This window comes from Lutjanus erythropterus, chromosome 19 (genome assembly GCF_056507025.1).
Source record: "Lutjanus erythropterus isolate fLutEry1 chromosome 19, fLutEry1.hap2, whole genome shotgun sequence".
Taxonomy (NCBI): Eukaryota; Metazoa; Chordata; class Actinopteri; order Lutjaniformes; family Lutjanidae; genus Lutjanus; species Lutjanus erythropterus.
The window spans coordinates 32106996-32129270 of NC_139335.1; the positions used below are offsets into that span (position 1 = coordinate 32106996).

The window sequence follows — 22275 nt, forward strand, 5'->3', positions numbered from 1 at the left end:
CAAAACCCACTTTTCAATCATTCACTCTTTTGGCAAAACTCTAAACACATTCTTAACTGCTGAAACACATTTTACTCACTTTACTTGCACTTGTGTTGCAAAATGGTGAACACAGGCGGTAAAACCTGAACACAACTCCGAGACAACGTTTACACACAGTGGGCCTCATGCAAGAACATTTTCGTATTCTTGTCTTCAATTTCTCTCACTTTTTTTTTCATATAAAGGGCTCGTTTGAACGCCACGTCAGATTCAACAACCTGTGTAACTTATCATAAATTATTAACGCCCCAATAATACCAGTTTGGAGTTTGACATCCTGCTTTCAGAGAGCCATAAAGGAAAATCTGTCATCTTAACAGCATCAACAGTGGAATTAAAAGACCTGCTTAAGCAAAGAAAAGGGAAAAGCATTTGCTGCATTTGAGGATTATACTGTCACTGAAATAAAGAGGAAACGTCCCGATAATAAACCTGCATGTACAGATATACAACCAATACATCTGGCAGGAGGTAATAATAGATCACTGCATCTGAAAAAAAAGTCAAAATATAAGAACATTTTAAAATTAAGAACAAATCTGTTCATACGAGCGGTTCTTGCATGAGGCCCAGTGACTCAAAAATGTTTCTGCTGACATGATTAAACCAAATGACTAGAACTGAATCTGGATTATGTGAGTCGTTCAACACCAACCAACGATCCATAAATGTTTCTTCCAGCATTCTGCCCTTCCCTCATCCCAGCAGAATGGGTTTTCTCAACACGGTGGTGGAACGTCTTTGGATAAAACCTCATACCAGGGAAATTCTTGGACTTGGCCTGCTGTGAAAGGTGTGGAGCACAACAGGTCGTCCTCAGGAATGAGTTCTATGATACGTCACACCTCTACACCACAGGCTTTTTCCGTGAGCTCTGAAAATACATTTTTTGATACATATTTTTGAAAATGCGTTTATAAGAAAAATGATTTTCTGCTCTGAACACTGTGGTTTCCATTTTTTGATGTAGGGCGTAACGACTGCTCATAGTGTGTGTGTATGATCTGAAAACACTGCTTGGTTTTGAAACCAGACAAAAATGGTTTTGAGGTAATTGATTTTGCCAGATGAGTCGGAGGTTTTGTGAATGTGGCTTGAAGATTTGGTTTTGTGTTTAGAGTTTTTACAAAAGCGTGGACGGTTTCAAGAAACATGTCTTAGAAATTGTGAAAAACTGTAATCTATTCCTTACACTTCTTCTTTTGTGCTCTTGTGCTTTTGGTTTTGTCAAAGAGATACAAAGACACCACCACTGTGCACCAAGTCAAAGGTATCCAGGCCTGCTGCTGCTACGCTGTGATTGGACAATCACAGCTCATCGGAAGGGTTTAGCGAAAGGTCAGTATGGTCATGATTGGCTTTGCAGATTTAGGCCTTTAGCATAAACAGTTTTGACTGAACACTTTTGGTGAGTGTGTAGTTGCAGAGGAGAGGGCCTTTATGCGGCCGTGCGAGGCAGGGACCTGACGCCAGCTCAGTTCTGTCACCACTTTTAATTAAAATCCTTGAAGACAAGTGAACTATTATAAAATCATGCAGAATGAGTGACCTATTCCTTTCCAGTCTCCAGTGACTCCATCTGTTCAGGTCTGTAAAATGTCAGTTTCTCTCCCCCTTTGGCTATGTAACCTGGAATTCTCACATTTCACATTCTCTTTGAAAATTACCTTCTTTAGTTACTATTTGATATCAGAACCAGCAGATTTTTTTTTTATATTTCTCATCATAGTGGAGCTGAGTGTTTCTTTGTCCCTGGGGGTTCAGACCATCAATGGAAACGTAATAATTCCTCCAGTCAGTGGATGATCATTTTCATAACGGCCTTTTATAGGCAGGCTTTGAATGTGGACGGGCGACGATCACAGCCAAACAGAGCGTACTGTAGTCTTTAGATAACATCCACCCTCCTGAAACCCAGCCCAAGAAAATGATTGAGAGTCTTTACATCTCCAGTCTTTGTGAGTTCACACAACAAATCAAAACACAGTACAGTGTAGACATCAGAGTCCTTAGGGTCTATTTCACACTTTGGACTCTGGGTCTTCGCGGTGCCCTCGCTGTGCTGGCCCACACGAGTTGCGTTCAGGTTGTGTAGGAGGCCAGCACAGTAGATTTTTTTCGGGGTTCAGTCAGTCGAGCTCAGCTGAGATCGGTTTAGTAAAGCTGTCCGCTCAGTTCAGGTCAGTCAGCGGGCTCAGCTGCTCTCTGGTCTGTTCAGCTAAGCTCGCTTTGGCAGTGTGAAATAGTCTGGAATGAGTCCTGCCTCTCCTCCTGCAGCGCCGCAGCTTGACATCTTTTCATCTTCTACTTCAGGAGCCACTGATTCACTGAGGAGGAGAGAAGAAGAGAAGAGAAGAGAAGAGAAGAGAAGAGAAGAGAAGAGAAGAGAAGAGAAAAGGAGGAAAGGAGATAATTAGTACAGAAAGGATAAGCAGTGTGGGGTAAAACAGAACAAAGGGGTGCCTCAGGTTTCAGAAGTTGCGAAAAGGAAGACAAATGAGAAAGAGTTTAATAAGATGGAGGTAAAGAAGAAAAAGAAATAAGCTCTTCCCTATTTCTTACTAACTCTAAGCAGGTTATGAGTCTGCTGTGCTTTCACAGTAGAAAACCAGTTAGTGACTAAATATGCAAGACGTCCTCATTCATATACAGCAGAATAGGTTAATATTCAGTTACCCCCACAACAACATACATGACTCATAGAAAGTACCTGCAGCGTCAAGGACCTCACTGTTTTTTATGATTGCTTAAGCAGGATGTTGAAAACAGGTCTGATTTTGTCAAAACACTACAAACAATTCACACAACCACACAAGTAATGGAACATCTCAGATCTTTTGCAAAATGACACTTCCTTCGAATCTATACAGTAATTTGTAATAATTAGATTTCTCCACTGTAATGGTGTAATGCTGATTCTGTTTGAACCAGTTACAAACACCTGAGATCATTCTAAAACACTTTTCTTATTGTCTGGGTTTGATTTTTTCAGAGGTGAAGTAGTACGTGAATATACTGAAAGATATATAAAAAGATTGTGTCCTGGAATGTGATGGAAGTGACATAACTCATGTTGGTGTTCTGTCAATTTATGTTTATGTGTTGAAATGAATCCTGATGATCTTGTCACTTGAAGCCACAGGATCGATCAAGTCTTTCCTGTAATGATCACTGTCATTATTGATTAATCTGTCGATCATTTTCTCAATTAACCGATCAGTTGTTTGGTCCATAAAATGTCAGACAATTCTGAAAAAAAGTCCAAGGTGACGTCCTCAAATGTCTTGTTTTGTCCTCAACCCAAAAATATTCAGTTTACTGTCAGAGAGGAGTAAAGAAACCAGAAAATATTCACATTGAAGAAGCTGAAATCAGAGAATTTAGAGGTTTTTTTTAATTAAAAAAATCACTCAAAACAATTAATCGATTATCAGAATGGATTCAGATTAATTTAATAGTCAATTAACAATAGATTAATCATGTGTTCAACTGTTCCTTCCCTTGTTGTGTGCAATTTATTGATTGATTTCATTTTTTCACTAGAAGTCAGGATAATGAATTGTCAGCTGTGCATGGTAGGATATTGTTATTTATTTTAAAATTGTATCCTGCTAGTAATCCCCAGTTTGACTGAATCAGATTATGTCTTTTTTTATCTGTAACTGTAATGACAAACATTAAATTTTTTGTAAGCATTTCATTATCTTGTTACATGTAATCCATTACTCTCCAAGCCTGCTGATAGAATATCTGTTTACTCATAATGAAATCTGTCCTGATTGAAATATATTTGGCTGATTTGCTTCCTCTTTGTTAAAGCAACTGCAAGAAGTTTTTAACTGGTTATGAAACAGCCTCAGTTTAACACTGATGCCTCTATATGACCTACATGTGCTAACCTGACCATCTGCAAGAAGATTTTCAATTTCTTTATACTAATTATTAATATCAGTATTAATGTCTGCCACCAGGATGGATTCTCAGATTCTAGTACATTAGCCAGTTGAAAAGAGGAGATTTTTATTTAGATAATTTTACTTTTGATTTTACATTTTGTGGCTATCAGGGTGGAAACACTGCTGCTTTTGTCCACAGGAGACTCCAAAATCGACAAAATATGACAGTTCCTTGTAGCAGTTTTAAATTATGTTAGCAGCAGCTTTCCAAAATTGGTGTTAATGTCTTGTGAGTCAAGTTATTTTTATTTCTACAGCTCAGTATCACAAATGATAAATCTGCCTCAAAGGGCTTTACAACCTGAACAACATTTGACACCCTCATAACTTTTCTTTTCTTTTCTTTTCTGATTCTTGGCATCAGCTTAAGTACAGCTGCACTTGGGCTCTCTAGAGACCCACATTCGATGTTGTGGCTTTTATAATGAGTTTTTACTGTAATATTTTTGGACAGTAATGACACTCTATATCACAAAGGAATATGATACATCAGGCTGTGGCCATATATGAATTTTTCATCAGGATAAATTGTTGTTGTAGTCCAAGCAAATAACTGTGTAAGTAGCTTCATATTAGTGTGGATATATTTGATTTAACAGTGGCTCTGGGAGTATAAATCAAGCAGGTATTTTGTTGCACACAGGCAGAGAACACACTGAGATGGGAAGCTGGTATTTGCAGTGTAATTAAATGCGACTTTCAACAGCCAAAGTCGATCAGCGAGGTCAGCTCGGCGTGTCGGGGCACAAAGCTCACACCCTGCTGCTAACATCGCAACAAACACAGAAACAAGACACAACTAGAAGGGCTGGAAGTACAGAGTGGAAATCAATGAGTCTGAGTGAGAGAAGAATAAACTGGAAGAGAGAAGATTAGAAATTCAGAGTGAATAAACCTGTGAAGGAGACAGACAGACACTGAAACTAACTCTGGCTAAAAGAGAAATGCATTCGTTTATTTCCCACCAGGGATCCTCTCATCGCCAGCGAGCGCTCTCTGCTCTCCTGTCTCTCCTGCACCGCGAGGAGTCTGACCCATCAGAACACCTCTGTTCCTGCGTGCCTCCAAACTTTGGCTGTGCATCTATTTCATTTCAGTGTTATCTCAGCTCTCTGGCCCGCTCTTTCATCATCCGCCGTCATCACTTCCATGGAGAACGTTCGACCGCTCTGCCTGCAAGTGAACTGCAAATACAGCTCAGTGTTTGTTCACAATGCAGATGAACCTTGGGCAAAATGTATAAGAACTGAGTGCTAGACAGTCTTTGTACTGTTACCTGTGTGTCCTAGAAAATTTGAGCAACTCCGTGCAAGCCCATGCACAGTTATGTGCAAACTACTGAGTGGGATTACCCCAGCTACAGCGCTGTGATATGTCCAGGGGTAACATTTGGCCGGGCCGGCACACAGGCCGACGCTCTTCTGCAGAGTGTAACGCAAGATGGAAAGCAAGGGATTGACATAGACTACAGCCACTATTCTCCAACAGCTAGGATGCTGTATAAAATGTAATTAAAAACATGCATTGATTTGCAATTACTTTTCAAATTATATTCAGTTAAATACAGAAGACAGACAATATATTTAATGTTCAAACTGATGAACTTTTTGTAAATATACATTCACTCTGAATTTGACGCCTGTAACATGTTCCAAAAAAGGTGGGACAGGAGCAACAAAAGACTGGGACAGTGGACTGTTCATGGATGGGGTGAGGTTCATCACTTTGTGGAAAACCAGAGGTGAGCCAGAGATGGGGGACTTGAGCTACATGACTTGACTTGACTTGACTTGACATGACTACCCGAGGATGCAGCAACAGTGCTGCTGCAAAATAGTGTCTAGAGGGGACTTGTTTTAATGGAACATTTGCATGGCGGGAGGTGAGCTCTGGCATTAAAATGACTACATCATTGTAAAAGAAAAGCTAACATCTGTTAGCTTGTTAGTATCCCAGGTGCTAATTTGCTGTTGTCAGTGTGTAGGTTGCAGCTTGGAGGTTGTTCTTGTTTCGCAGCAACTTTGAAAATGCAGATACTGGATGCTGTGACGCTGCTTGAAGCAAGTGACCAATGGCAGACTTATACTCATAGTGGGCATCCAGTAAGCCAGACTAATGACTTGCTTGGCTAACATTGATTAAAAAAAACTCAACTTGACTCTGACTTGGAATTCATTTCTCGAGACTTGACATTGGCAGAGACCAATGCACGAGGCATCCTGGATGGAGCTATTTCAAAAAATAATACAGTTTGGATTCTAGTATTAACTTGCTAATGTAAAGACTTGACTTGTGACTTGCTTGACTTGAACAATGACTTGACTTGCTTGATTTTCACCACAGTGACTTGGCACTTGAGGATTAGGACTTGAGATTTTCTTGTGACTTGTACACGTGTCACTTTCTTCCACCTCTGGGGTGTGCATTAGTTTAAGAACAAAGTTTCACCATCTACAATCCATAATATCATTAAAAGATTCAGAGAATCCAGAGAAATCTGTGACCTTTGACCCCTCTGACATCACTGCATTAAAACCTGCATTAAAAACCCTCATCATTGTATAAAGGATACTACATGGGCTCAGGAACACTTTGGAAAACTGTTGTCAGTAAACACAGTTTGTCTCTGCATCTACAAATACAAGTTAAGACTCTACCATTTAAAGAGAAAGACATATATCAACAACATCCAGAAACACTGCAGACTTCTCTGGACCTGAGCTCATCTGAGATGGACTGAGTTCAACAAATAGTGTCCTGTTCCAACTTTTTTAGAACATGCTGTAGGCATCAAGTTCAGAATGAGTGTATATTTACAAAAACAATAAGGTTAATCAATTTGAATATTAAATATCTTGTCTTTGAACTGTATTCAACTGAATATTGGTCTAAAAGTTTTTGCAAATCATTGCATTCACTTTTTATTTACATTTTACACAACGTCTCAACATTTTTAGAATTTTATGCTGCTATTATGAGACCAGAGCCTCATGTTTACATTGTATAGCCAAAAGTAACTGTATAAAATTGTGGACTGGACTAATAACCAGGCAGCAGAGCCAAAGCTGAGTGTTATATCATTAGTGGGGCGGCATAGCTAAACATATCATAACAAAATTGTTAATTTCATGTTGTGATAAAAGCACCAAATTGGGCAGATGTGTTGATAGACACAATGCGGACAAAACTGGATATTAGACAAACTCAGAGAGAGAAAGTTGCCTCGTATTACTGGATCCTTCCTACAGGAGATGAAAGCAGCTGATAGAATAAGCCAATTATTAAAGCTTGATATGTCCTCAGTGTTTCCAATTAATTACCCAGACTGTGGTGGTCCACAGTGGTCCACCACAGTCTAATTTGTCCCTCCACAGACTCATAATGAACTGAAAATATGCCTACATTTCTCATAAGAACATGAAAGATCTGACATTGTGTTTTGTGCTGTTGCGTTCACATACGTGCACTGGAACATTCTTGGCTTTTTGAAGACATAACATCATTAATTAAGTTACAGTATTCACTGCACTTATCTTTGATTCCAAACACACTTTTATCATTATCAGTGTACAACAACAAAAACATAACGTTACTATTATCATTTCAAGTTGATAAACACTGTCATGAGATCATCCGTCAAGTTTTAGCATTTGGTTCAGTCGCCTACAATGTTTCTGGTTGAAACAGGTCTGTTATTGGCTCCAAAGTTAAACAGGAGAATGACCATGTGCCCTTCAAGTCCAGTATATTTTTATTTTCTTAACAATAAAAGAGTTCAACACAGGTCATCACTTCTGCTTTATTTCTTCCTTTTTAATTTTTTTATATTTTAAATTTAATTTGAAATAGAACTTCCTCACATCAGGGACACTGAAGTCAACATAATGACATCATACTAAATGGCGCTCAGTATTCATGTTTTTGTTTTTATTTTATTTGCAAATGAAAAATTACTTTAAATAAATTAAAATAATTAAAATCTTAGATTTTATTAGCCTTGGTAACTAAAAACTTAAGTAATTTTATTACATACTACAGCACTAATGTGATTTCTTTAAGGGGTGCTTTTATTAAAGACACAATTGTTTAATATGACTTCCTTTGTCAGTGTTTCAACTGCCCCCGCTAAGGGGACAATGCTAAAATTCTGACTTCTTGCATGAATTTTAATATAACAATCTTAAAGTATATTAATGGTGTTATTAATTAGTGCACATATATATGTTTTGCATATCAAAAGGTGACTAGTGTTTTTTAAGTAGTAGCAGTGTGAGTCATGAAGGAAAAAATTAAAAAATGTTGCAATTGCCCCCAGTCTCCCCTATCTTAAAATGTTGACAAAGTATCTCAAAATAAAGAGAAAGCTTCTGAAAATAATGACTTAATATCTCAAATTAGTGACTTAGTAAGTAAGTCACTCGAGAGAGTTTCTCATTATTTTTGAGATGTATAGTCAGTATTTTGAAATACTGAATCATTATTTTGAGATTCCAAGACATTATTTGGAAAAAGGTTCTCATTATAGTGACTTACAGGATCTTCTTATTTCCATCATATTGGCAGAAATGTGTTTCCATAGATACAGACGTATAACATGGATCTATCTGTGTTTCTTACTGTTAACAGACTCCAGCCTGCAGTGTAGTTCAGACACTTCACTGATAAACCACTGAATTATAGAGAAACATGAGGCTTCATGATCAAAGAAAGTTTTTATATCACGTCGACACTTCTGTCCATATTCACGCACTCTCCTGTGATCACACTTGTTTTTTTTTAATCAGCTGATGATGTGAACATCATTACCTCTCTCAGGAGTGAATGATGCTCACGTTCATTGATTGCAAGCTGCTTCATTCAGTTCATCTTTCACCAAAGCATGTTCAGTTAACGCAGCTCTTTTAACATGTTCTTGGACAACATAGCTCTGGACTGCAAGACAGTGTAACAGCTGCCAAAAAAATCACTTCAGAATAGTTATGCTGCTGTCGCCAAAGGCTGGGATAAAACTGCATGAACTTTATTTAGCTCACCTTTAACACAAAGCCAAGGTGGTCATTTTGACCATTTTCAAAAGTACATGTGCAATAATAAGGAGCATTGGATTAAAAATCCAAAGCTCCTGGTACCTGACTTTTCTTAAAATGTCTGTATTTTCTTTTTAAATGTTTTTTTCATATATATCAATTACGCCAAAGGCAAAGAAAATCTGATCATCTATTCTGCCTTAAGCAGTCATATCGACTACACAGAAACTGACACTTTACACTGTTACTCAGTCAGAGATGCATCTTAGCTAATATAATTGTCTCTGTCAATAAAACTTAACATTTTCCAATTTCCAACACTAAAATACAAATAATTTTATTTATTTAATTATATCCTACAGAAAAATACTGCTGTGAATATTTGCAATCATTACAAGCAGAATATTAAATATATAAATAAATTGCACAACATATCCATGAATGTACATAAATGCATTAATCTCTTAGTCTGGTATTAATCGTGAGAGATAATAGAGTTTGGAAGTCAAAGATCAAAATGATGATTAATAGTTATAGAATTCACTTCTAGTGTTAATTAGGTCCACATGTTGTTAGAGGACTGTACAGGATGTGTTTGTCTACATTCTCTGCTCGTTTTACTTTTCACAAACTCACACAGTGCTGGCTGTGAGCGCTCTCAGACAACTCTATGACACAGTGCTCTCTCTGCACTTTGTGAATACACAAACTCCTGTTGGGGTTCTGTATTGTAACAACACCATTATCAAAGGGAAGCAGAGGCCGTAAAATCCATTTGATGTTGTGGAGAGCACGCTGGGCTCGACCGGATCGATGACAAAGATATTTGGAGAGCACAGAGCGCCGAGAGGATGCGAGGACTCCCACACTCTCTGCGTAATACTTCCATGTTTGCTGTAGGTGTGTGATGTACCAGCTTTCTCTTTCTAACGCCAACCAGCTCACCTACGCACCCCCCAGTTTTAAATCTGCACAAACAGACAATAGACTCCCACACATTTTTTAAAATATATTTTTTATCTTCATACTGTATGTGTCTCACCCTTCTCCTATTCCCAGGAGATCTGCTCCTCTGTTTCATTCTCTGTTTTCACATTCTCAAGACTGTGCCGACATAGAGCCACGCTCAGTCAACCCTCGTCTCAGGCTGCAGGCAGCTTTAATGACCAGCTCCATCTCTGTACTCATAGACAGGGTTACTTTCAAAATGTATTCAGATACAGTTACTTATTACCTGCTTAAACGTGTAGGCAATAAGTGTCACAGTGTTATTTTATGTTATGTTAATGTAACTTGATTACTTTCCATAACTTCTGGATTACCTCAATATAAAATATGGTGAATTGTTTAGCCTAATATAGTGTTTTTATTTTCATCACAATCAGTTAGTTATTTGGTCTGTAAAATGTCAGAAGATGGTGAAAAATGTTTATCACAGTCCAAGATGACGTCCTCAAATGTCTTATTTTGTCCACAACTCAAAAATATTCAGTTTACTGTCAGAGAGGAGTGAAGAAAGCAGAAAATATTCACATTTAAGAAGCTAAAATCAGAAAATTTGGACCCTTTTAAATTAAAAATGACTCAAAAAAAAAAAATCTTTTCACTAGAGGCCATGATAATGAATTGGCAACTGTGTGGACTGTGTATAGTAGTATATCATTCTTTATTCTAAAATTGTAATACTAAAATTGCAATCCTAATAATCCACACTTTTACTAAGTGTATCTGTAATCTGATTACGTCACATTACATTTTTTCTGTGTCCAGATTACGTCATTCTGTTACATGTAATCGTTTACTTCCCCAAGCCTGCTTACAGGAATTTCACATTTTACAGTCAGGCCTCTGAGGATTACACATTCATCTCTCTCCCTGCTGCTGCTGACAGTCTAAACACACTTGTGTATCTCACACAGATCGAAGCCACTGCTGTGTTGTAACTCATGTAAAAACTGCAGAGACAAGGTGCTGTCTTAATGTCATCATTTGTCATAGGATGACTTTATCTGCCCCCTAATTATCACCTTAATGGGACTTAAGTCTGACTGCATAATAACAGAATGGAGCTCTGCTCATTTTCTGCAGTTCCTCACTGTTTTACATCACTGCAGATGGTGTTTTCAAGCTTTTAATACATTAGGAGATATTTGCTATTTTTACTGTGATTTATTTTTCAATCCAGCACTGAACGCCGTCTGAACTGGGTGTGTGTGTGGTGTGACAGTGTGTGCGTGTAAGCAAGCGGCATGTCGGGGCTCTAGGAGACTTGGATTACACCAGATGAGCAGTATGGAGGCATTTATGTTTTTTTTTTGTTTTGTTTTTTCGGTATGAAAACTGGTCACGATTCACTTAGTCTCTCATAGCCAGACGTGTCTCCACAGGGCTCAGGGCTGGAGGAAGGTCTGGATCCACACATGCACATTCTACTATGGGGGAAAAAACGCCCTGCCTTGTTCGCAATTCTTTAAACCAATCATAAACATCTTGGATGACACTAAGTCCAGGATGTGGTGACAGTGCCGCTGCTAAATAGTGTCTGAATAAATAGTGTTGGGAGGCAAGCTCTGGTATTAAAATGACAGCATCACAGCAAAAGAAAAGGAAACAGCTGTTAGGCACTAATTTGCTGTTTTCAGGAGACTTTGAAAACGTAAATAGCGCACGCCACAATGCTGCTGAAACAAGCGACCAAGACTTATACCCACAGTGTGCATCCAGTGGGTCAGACTGTCAGTCTCTTCCATCGTTTGTGAGATTCTGCAACACTGTTTTCCTGTGAAACTCCAGCAGTGTTTTGAGGACTAAAAAAGTAAACTTCGGGTGTCCGGATAGTTCATTTGGTAAAGCGTGCACCCTATGTATGGAGGCTGTGAGTCCTCTGCAGTGGCCATAGGTTCAACTCCCCATGGCCCTTTGCTGTGTGCCATTCCCCCACTCCCTCTCCCCATTTCCTGTCACATCTTCAGCTGTCCTGTCATTAAAGGCTTAAAGTGCCCCCCCCCCAAAAAAAAAAATATATGTATATATATATATATATATATATATATATATATATATATATGTATATATATGTATATACATATAAAGAAAAACAAAAAACTAAACCTCACCTTCAATTTTCACATTTGGGTGAACTATCCCTTAAAGAGAAGCTGAACCTGGCTTGTAACTACACAATTCGACATAATTTGGCAACTCACTGCAAAGAACCTTGCAACTGTCAGTTGTAAAATCCAGTTTGATCAAATTATACTGCTTTGCACATCACATGGATTCATTAATCAAACTATCTGTCTCCTTTGACAAAATCTGCAAGATGCAAACTGAAATTTACAACATGAGATAGTTTCCCTTTTAATACTTTTTGAACAGTTGACTAATGAAAACAAATATCATGCTTGCAAACCACACCCTTATCTCCAATTTGCAAGCAACAATCATTTGTGAAACATGACACTGCTACCTTGGGTGATATGTGATGCTTGTTAATCAATTTTTTAATTTCCTTGTCTCAGTGGTACCCAAAGCAACGCAACCCCAACACAGCCACTTGTCTTTTTTAAAGTCTGTGTATGGGAGTTTTTCTTTTAAACATATTGTACATGTTAGAAAATAGTAGCTGAAAATGAGAAAAGAATGAGAACGCTATGGTACTGAATTCTGGAGTTGGATTGTTAAAATTCTTATTCGCGATTTCTGTGTTGAGGATTTTTTGGGCAGACATGAAACATGGCTTGGTGATGTGCTGGAGCCATGGTGCCCCGACACTACAGAAGAACCACAAACTGGCACACGGCAGTCAGTTATAAACATAACTTCAGTGACTCTCTCAGTCTAGATCAGCCCAGCAGTTCACTTCAGCTCACTTCAGTTCCAACAACCTGACACAGAAGAAAAAATATACCACCCTGTCACTGTCCTCTGGCTCTGATGTGTCAAATATGTCTGGACATGTCCAATAAAGCTGCCCATGTTTCAGGTTGTTTCAGGTCATTGTTGTGTTTGTGGTGTTTGACACTGAGACAGTGGAGTGGACACACCCCCAGTGTTTCAGAGCTGAAAAACCTGCTCCTTTTTTTCATGATTCTGACTGAATTTTATATACTTAGTGATTTTTTTAATCATTCAAATTTGGCTAGGTGGTTAATACGACATGTTTCTGTGGTGTGATAAACATGCATTTATTGTTGCTTTATATGAACTTTGGTGTCTGAAGACTCAGTAATATAACCTCTCCTGTCATAGCTCTACTCTTATGGTGTTCCTAAGTATAACTTCTTTCAAAATGAAAATCAAAAAGATTGCAAAACATAACTGGCAGTAACTTTTGGACTACAGGGATTTATCATCTCTGCTGGGTTTAATGGAAATGTTCCTGGTTGTTTATAAGGGAGTGAACGGGGTCCATGAGCCTGAGAGGTTTGGCAAAACCGACTTAAAAATATCTCCAGTCTTGGCATAAGTATCTAAAAACTGCCCTAATTAGCTTTAAAGGGATGGAAAGTGTGAGCAAAACCAAACTTGGCATTAGTTTTTGGCAGAACAGAATATTTTATGCTTAATGTTTTTTACTAATGCAGAAACATACGGTGCTCCCTCTCCCCATCCCGTCCTCCGTGTTACCTCTGTACTGTGGGCGGAGGGCGCGGTTGTTGGGGCAGTCGCGGCCCTGCTTGCTGAAGTTGATGTTGGTCCGGATGCAGCGCTGCAGCAGGGGCTGGGTGGGCCGGGTGTTGTCGCTCATGCTCAGGAAGATCTTGTAGGGCTCGTTCTGGCTGAGGAGGCGCAGGGAGTGCATCTGTGGAGATGAGGAGAGGAGGCTAAGATTGGTTTGTTTAATTCACTGACACAGTTTAGCTCAGCTCAGTTCGCCTGGGTCAAGAGGCAACCCTCCCCCCGAAGTCCTGCTGTTGAAGTCATTTAAGTGAATTAACCCAGAGGTCCTCTAATTGCTGCTAGATGCTTGATCCAAAGAGGGTGAAAGAAAATGAGGCAGAAAAAAGAGGTCTCACTTCCCTTTGAAACACAAAATCAACACTTTATTTGCAACAAGGCTTCACCTTTTCACATATTAAAATAAAAAGACATGAACTGCATGTATGTGTTGTATTACAGAATAATGTGTTGGTATAACTTTTAGTTACAGCTAAGCTGGTGCTCCATATGTGTGACATTTAGGCTCATTAATGTCTTCATCCGTATAAATTCTACAGAAATGTTATGCTGCCTTCAAGTCATGTTAGAAATATTAGAAACAGGAGTGGAGCCCATATTAATGAGCCAACGGTGTATTTATTATGACTCAAAGTGTGAATTTAATGCTGTAGGCGTTATCTTTATTAAGACATTAAAAAGACAAATTTGATGTGTGACTCCTACAGCTAATGTGGGTTGAGGCTATTAAATGACTGTGACTGAGTGACTCAGGGCTGGTTCTTGCCACATGACGACTATGTGGTTGCAGCGGCCCCCAACGGCCACCAGGGGGTCCCAAGCAGTGTAATGTAAGTCCAGAAATCTGTGGTGAAGCTCTGTCACATGTCAGTATATGTCCAGTATGTACTGTAAGAAGATAAATAACCTGAATTATTAAAGGTGGAAAATTGTATTATGGATGCATTTGTTCTCAGATATTCTTAGACAGAAGAGGTGCTGCATGTGTTGGCTACATTTTAACAACAATTAGCGGTTTGTGCTCTTTTGAAAACATTAAGGGATGTTTGTATTTCTTTTTTTTTTTTTTTTTTGCATTTTATGCGGTCTGGAAATATCAGGAATAGTTAGGAACAAATTTGGCTAATTCTTCAATTTCCAGGTCCTGTAATTTCATGGTAAATAGGTGGTAATTACCAAGTAATACATTTGAAATTTCTTAGAAACAAACAAACAAACACATTACCTCCAAATTTAATGGCTAATTATATGATAGTACCGTTTTCATTTAGTGGGTGGTAAAATTTCTCAGAAATTTCCCATAAATTACCCGCAGATTTCATGGTTAAGTATGTGATAATTAGCAAGCACCATTTCATTGTTGGTGGTAAATATAAAGCAACATATTTGAAATTTCTCAGAATTTACCCACAAATTACCCCAAAATTTCAATGTAAGTATGTAATAATTCACAAGTGTTGTTTTAATGCCTGTAGGTGGTTATTAGCATTTCACATATTTGAACTTCATTTGAAATTAACTGTAAAGTTACCACAAATTTCATGGTAAATTACCACCCACTACACAAAAATGGTATTTGCTAATAATTGCATGAATTAACTATTAAATTTGGAGGTAATTTCTGGGTAATTTCTAAGAAATTTCGAATATATCACTTGGTAATTGCCACCTATTTAATATGAAATCATGGGACCTGAAAACTGAAGCTGATTTTGTTCCAAAATTTAAATCAACAATTTTAAGGAAAATGCATCATCTGTCTGATTCCTGCACATACGGCAGATGTTAAAATGCAGTTTCTGTAAATCCTGTAAGTTTCCAAGAGTTCTTAATGAAGGACAGGCCCAGTCTTTCCTATATTAGCATTTTCTGTAGGCTACACTGCGAAGGATCAAATTGAAATGTTTGAATTTGAGAAAAAAATGTGTTAAAAGGAATTTTTTCTGTAGCTCCAGCAGAGTCCACCAGAATGATGCATGGAGGATTTGGGATTCCCCCACCACAGTTTCACAAAATAGGGGCCCCAAAACAACATTTTGCACAGGGACCCCAAAAAGCTAGAAACAGCCCTGCTGTGACTGCAAGTGAACACACCACTGTTTTAGTGTGCAAAAAAACATCATGTAAAGAGCAGTGTCACTAGTTAGGGAAAATTAGTATACTGATGTAATACTTGGTGTTTTATTGCAGTAAAATGTGAGGAATATATGTTCTGAGCAACATAAACCCCCTAAAATGACTCTTTTTATCGTCAGAATATATTCTGATAACATTTGGAAAGTGAGAAGCTGTATGATGTATACAAATACATTATTTTTCAAGAGGCTCATTTGGAGTTAACTTCAGTGCACATGCTGAAATGTGAAGAAACCTCAGAGGCTATACGCCCAGTGAGACACTTTCACTGGACTGAATGGGGTGCCATCTTTGAACATAGTAAACTTAAGATAAGATGAGATAAGATAATATAAGATAGGACAATCTTTTAATGAATTGCAGTGTTACAGCAGCAAAATGGTTGGCAACAATAGAAAGAAGTATCAATAAAAACATTAAATAATTAACCAGTAAAAAAGCAATATAAATGGTAATTTTTAGTGGCATCCAGCAGTGAATTTACATCTTGCAAACTCCTCGTGTCACTCTACTTTTCTGAAGGTAAAAACACAAGTCATGCCCTGTGTTGATGTAAAGAGGTTTTCTGAGGTAATGAAAACACAACAATTCTTATTTTCAGTTTATTATACTCTAATGAAAATGTGCATGAACTTCATACTGAATATGGTATTCAGTTTCTTCCTAGCTATAATACATCTTTAATTCATGTTGAGTGATAAAAGGTGCAATTGGTGCCCTCTCGCCTGTCAGATAATCACACCCCTGCTGCCTTTTAATTTCAGCAGCTACCAGATTTAGCCATGTAGCTTTAAAATAAAGAGACAGTGAATGGCAGCAGCTAACGTTAGCTGGCAACCTGTGTCACATCTTGACTCTGTACATTATAAAGGCACACAACTGACTTTCTCTGTGGTTCTCAAGCTAACAAGAGCCAGCTAACACTGTCTCTTCAGTTTGATGCAGAGTAATAATCCAAGCTCAGTTAGCATGATAGGTCTATATGAGCAGCTTTGTTAGACCAAGGCTTAAAAACTAAACGGGTTTAGTATTGTGTTTGTGTACTGTGTGTATATACTGGCAGCTAGTTGGTTGATATGGCTAATTAGCAACAACAGGTGCTTGTACAGGTGCTAGCTGGCTAAACAGGCTAGCAGTTGTTGAGTTTGTGAGCTTAAGAGAGGCACTGGCATGCAATTGGCTGAAAAATGACAGGGCAGTGACAACATAATTATCATGAAATGTGAAAGTATGACATAAAACCTGCATAAAATAATAATGTCATTTGGAAAAATTATATTATGAAAAATACAACAGGATTGCCAACTTTCTGTCACTGTGTTTGAAGATTCTTCATGGTTAGTTTTAGTAAAAGGCGATATTAAAAGTGTGCACTGATCTACCAAAAAGCACGACTTTGGTCAGGCAAAAAAAGGTAGTCTCAGTCCGGATCAAACTAAACCATGGCTCGGTTCGGCTCTAGTGTCAAAACATTTTTTGTGTGGTTTTTGACTTTTGGACCATTTACAGGAAATTGTGACAGGATATCATCAGAACTGGAGGAAAGGAAAACAACACGCCAAAACAAAATGAGCCACAGGAGCAGGTGGGGAGAGGAGGAGACCAGGTGTTTAAGTGACATCTGGTCTGACGACTTCATAAAGAGTCAACAGGAAAATAACTCATAAAAATGCAACACTTCTCAGCTGTTCTTTCACTTTGCCATAATAATTACAATATTTTGGTGACAACAATGTGAAGCTGTTCATTCATCTCTCTCCATTAACCAATCAATGTCAAATGTCTGTCCACAACAGGACGTAGGTACGACATGTAATGTTCTTACTTGCAATGTGAAACCAAAACAGAACCAAATGTAAACTGTCTCAAAAACATGAACCTTGGTGTGGACTTTTAGGTGTGAAAGCACCCTTGAAGACATTAATCAGACTTCATACAGCTCCCTCTGGAGCCACAAAAGCCTTTATAAAACTTTTTTAACATCTGCAGTCATACTCCAAAGAGCTTTAAACACACTTTGATGTGGAAAATCAGTGGAGCTCTCCTTTAACAAATGAAACCCCGCTCATCAGTCAGTGTAGAAGGCGGGAGGAAAGGTGGCAGGGGGGAGAAGAGATGGACAAGGAGAGGGGAGGAAGGAGGAAGACCAAGAAAGCTAGAGGGTGGAGCAAAATGAGAAAAAAGAGAAAGAAAAAAATGATACAATTGATGCTGTTAAAGAGGGATGAAAGAGAAGCAGCAAGAAAAGGGAGTGAAGAAGAAAGAGAGGAAGATCAGACAGGGCTGATAGACAAGTGAGAACAAAGGATGGGTGAGTGAGAGTGGGAGTAAATAGAGTGAGAGTAAATGGCAGATGGTGTGTGGGAGCTGATTACTTTGATGCGTGCAGGTGAGTGCTGTGCTGGATTGTAAATGTGTTGCACTTTGACGCCGAGCTTCCTGATTTGAAGAGCTGATCCATCCAGCTGCTCCTCGGTGACATAAAAAAGGCTTTCTGGTCAGAAGCCAGCTACAACATGAAGTGTCGATTTATGGCTGCGTCACTGTGGCTGCATGCAGATGGTGATATTTCACTGAGTCAAATCATGTCCTACCAAAAATAACTTTAAAAAACTATCACTACCAACAATCTCATCCCAATTTTTGTGTGGAAAAAATATTCTATATATATGAAATATATGTAATTTATGAAATGTTTTGCTTTGCTCTAGCTGATAAAGAAAGTTGCAGCTAAGAAGCCAGTTATTTTTCTCTTGAGAAGGTGGAGACCAAAGCAGAGCTAAAAGGAGAGTGAACATCTTGCGTTCATCTGGTCATCAGAAGATAATTTTGCTCCATGTCTTCTGGAGCAGTGAACTGTCTGCTAATGTTTTAGCTAGAAAATGTCTGCTGATACACACCAAAGGAGCTTCATGAGGCTATAATCTGTCAGGCAGTGTCAGCTTTTACACACTATTGGCTGGGATTGTAGCTCACCCATTACTTAAAATAGGGACAAATCTTGTTCTACCATTTTTTTTAAATCGTTTTTTAAATCTGATTCAATTTTTGGTGAAAATTATTCTTCAAGCATTTATATACATGAAATATACATAATTTATGAATAGTTTTGGTTTGCTTTATTTTCTAAACTTGCTCTGTGCCAGAAAACACCCTTGTTCCAGACAAGAATTTCAAACTTCAAACAATTTAAAAATTAGTTAAAAGCTGTAAAATTTAAATTTAACAATACCTACTGATAACATCGGTATAAAAATGTGCTATTGTAATCATCTTTGTAATAAAATATTCTTTTAATGAAAATGTTGGTCCTTTAAAGTTGTGTCCCAGATTTCCATCAGATTTTCACAAAAACATGATATAATCAGGGATAAAAAGGGTCAGTTTTATCCAGGGCCAGCTAAAGGCCTAGGCCGGGCTCTGAAACCTGTGGATCCACAGCCACATTGAAATTATAATTAGTTATTATGATGACTATTATTTTACATTTTAATCTTCATTTATTATTGTTGTGGGTCTGGCTCATCTCCTTGAGCTATAAGCTCACTATGGATGCCAAATCAAAAAGAAAGAAAGAAAGACAAGTCTTTGGACTGTTGTGGCTCCTCAGGGATTTTTTTTTCTTTCTTTGGCCAAAACTGGCTCATTTGATTATAAAGGTTGCAGACCCCTGGTGTAGGCTGTATAGACAGTTGCCTACAGCGGCAATTTGTGGTGGGCACTGGTTGCCCTCAAAGGAAAAATGTAAGAAATGACATTACAATTACAATAGCTGATCGGCACCCTTCCTCCTTTACTCACTTTCTGGTATGAGAAAACAAATGAACAAATTCTTGTTCTTGTCCCAGTTTCTCATCTGCCCTGACCACCACCTGTGTGCACTGCGTGTGACAGCCCACATCTGGATTGTCAGACTGACTGATGGACAGATGTCAAGGGGGAGCCAACTATTTTCACATTTATTTCACAATGAAGCGGTCCAGGCTTCAGGTGTGTGAGGACGAAAACAGAGAAAAGAGACACAGACAATAACCTGATACGGGTATATAATTTGTGTGTAGATGTTCATTTGTAGTAGTTTGTTAGATAAGCAACAATAAAGTGAGATAATGATGCTAGCGGCTCTCCCTGACTGACATCAGTACTTTTTATGATTTACACCTGTCCTGGGGGCACATGTAGGCTGATTACTACGTTGTAACTTCTCTCCATGGTGAAACTGCTTTTATTTAGTCATGCATAAATCACAACGTATTAATAATTGAAGTTATAACCAGGCTAAGTTTGGACGTAGACTCAGCTGGTGCAACAGGCTGCAGCAGGCTTTTGTTTGACTCTGCAGTCACATGTTATTACCTGTAAGGCGGATATATCTGCTCTGTAACTGTCAAGATGCTCTGAGGAAACATGCAGAAGACCTCAGCTGCTGGAGAAGAGATGTCTGACCTCCATCCACACCTCAGCCCAGCCAGTTATTGTGGCCTGTGTGCACATCTTGTGTTACTAACTACATGTCTTTCTCAAATGAAACAAAGTCTGTTTGAACAGTGCAACATTATATGCAGTAGAGTTACATAAAGCACTTCATGTGGTGGTGTATACAGAATGTATGTTTGAATATAGCTGCAGGTCCAGCAACATCCAGCACCAACTCATCCACATAACCAACAGGTAAAGCTAGTTAAAATAGAAGAATATTTATTCTTTGACACGTGATTTGTTTGTTTCAGAAGAAGTTTTAACTTGGAATGTTGAAAATATATATTTTTGTGTGGAAACCATGGAGGTGATTCATGTTTGTTGTTCATATTTCTACTGCAGAATGAATGCGTAAGTGATGAGGAAGTGACCTAACCTCACCTAAGGCTCCAAAATGGCTGAAGCCTGCCCCTTTCTGGTTTAAAAAGACAGGAATGCTGCTCAAACACTGGCAGACCGTCTATTTTTTTTTTTGACAAATTCATTAAACAATATTGCTATAAACTCCGTAGCCCTTCTAAATCAAAGATAAACAGGAATAATGATTTCAAAATGTGTATTTTGATTAGCATTAAGAGAACTGTGAGCAATTTTTAGAAAATGATACGGCTATTTACTACGACTACGCTGTAAAAATTACAAAAACATAACACTGTCAACTCTGTAAAAGCCGACATTTAATTTAAAAAGTATAATCACCAGGAGGTTGGAGTTACAAGGTTTAATAGCCAGGAATTTAATCTTTTAAAATATTTTTTCTCAATTAAAGACTAAAAATCAAAACTCTGTCAAAATACAGTTTTGTCCCAGTTCTCAAAAATGAGTTTTTTTTAATATCATCTAAATCTCCTTTGTTTGGACACAGAAGAAGGAAGAGAAAGTTTTTTCAGACCTTGAGACTCTGAGATGAAAAAACGAATACAATTTAACATATGGGTGGTTTTGTCTGCACTGTGTATATGCTCTGCATTTCATTACATTACTGTTACAACGCAGCCTCTTTTATCTAAAGCACTTAGGGAAAAGTAGATGCTTTCAGTTACAGGTTATCAAATTGTAATTTGCAATTCAAAGCTGTTTGTGCTTGTGCCAGCACAGATATTAGAAATTACATTTCTGCTCTGATCAACAGGACGTGTGTTGATTTTTCTTCCCTGCGTCGTGTTTTCTCATCCTGCACTCACATACCTGCATCTGTGTCACGTAGACGGGCTTGTTGATGAGGATCCAAGTGGACGTCTCGTAGCACGGAGGGATGGTGATGGAGCCCTCGTAGGTGATGTAACGTGTGGTGTCGGGGTACAGGTCGGCTATGTTCAGGCCCATCAATAAGAACGCATCATCTAGAGAGAGAGAAGAAGAAGAGGAGGCACACAGAGGGAGTGTTAAACTGATGCAGTGTGTTGTGTGAAAGTCCGTTCTGTTCAGAGTCATTAACAGGAACGAACTGTCAGAGGAAAGACAGGAACTGAATCCTGTGTCTGTGTGTGTGAACGTGTGTTACTCATGATATGGGGACCAGACTGTCTTACTGGGACAAAATGTAAGTCCCCTTAACTTAAATCACTGAACTTCAAGGTGAAGACTTGGTTAGGACTGAGGTTCCTGAGCATCATGTGGCTCTTTAGCTGCCTTCAAGTGGCTCTCTGGCCTTAGCAAAAAAAATGATATGCAAATTAATTACAATTAATTATTAAAACTCTAAATTTCATTTATCATTGTTGTAGGTCTACACAGTAAAAACAGAAAAGCTTCCAAGGCAATGTACTGCAGTAGTTTTTTGCGTTTTGAGGCCAACTCAGATTTTTAGGTTTTGAAAAGATTTTACCAACTACTAATGTTTTGTTGAGATTGTAATGGTCTGACTGGGAATGCTTAGGTCAGTGCCTAACAATACTTTGTCAGGGTGTGAGTCAGCATTTTGATTTGAGTTTGTCAATCACACATAAAGGGCA

At 38.3% G+C, this 22275-nt stretch overlaps 1 protein-coding gene across 1 annotated transcript in view; it reads right to left on the bottom strand.

Moving 5' to 3' along the window:
- Positions 1-848: 848 nt before the first annotated feature.
- The window catches only part of LOC146310152 (carbonic anhydrase-related protein 10-like), a 165788-nt gene continuing 144361 nt past the window's right edge, over positions 849-22275 (bottom strand). Inside the window, exons 7-9 of the mRNA XM_084743967.1 lie at positions 21509-21663; positions 13655-13829; positions 849-2369 (exon numbers count right to left, since the gene is read on the bottom strand). Of these exons, the coding sequence (XP_084600093.1) occupies positions 2347-2369; positions 13655-13829; positions 21509-21663 (353 nt within the window). The 3' untranslated portion in view covers positions 849-2346. The remainder of the gene's footprint in view (positions 2370-13654; positions 13830-21508; positions 21664-22275) is intronic.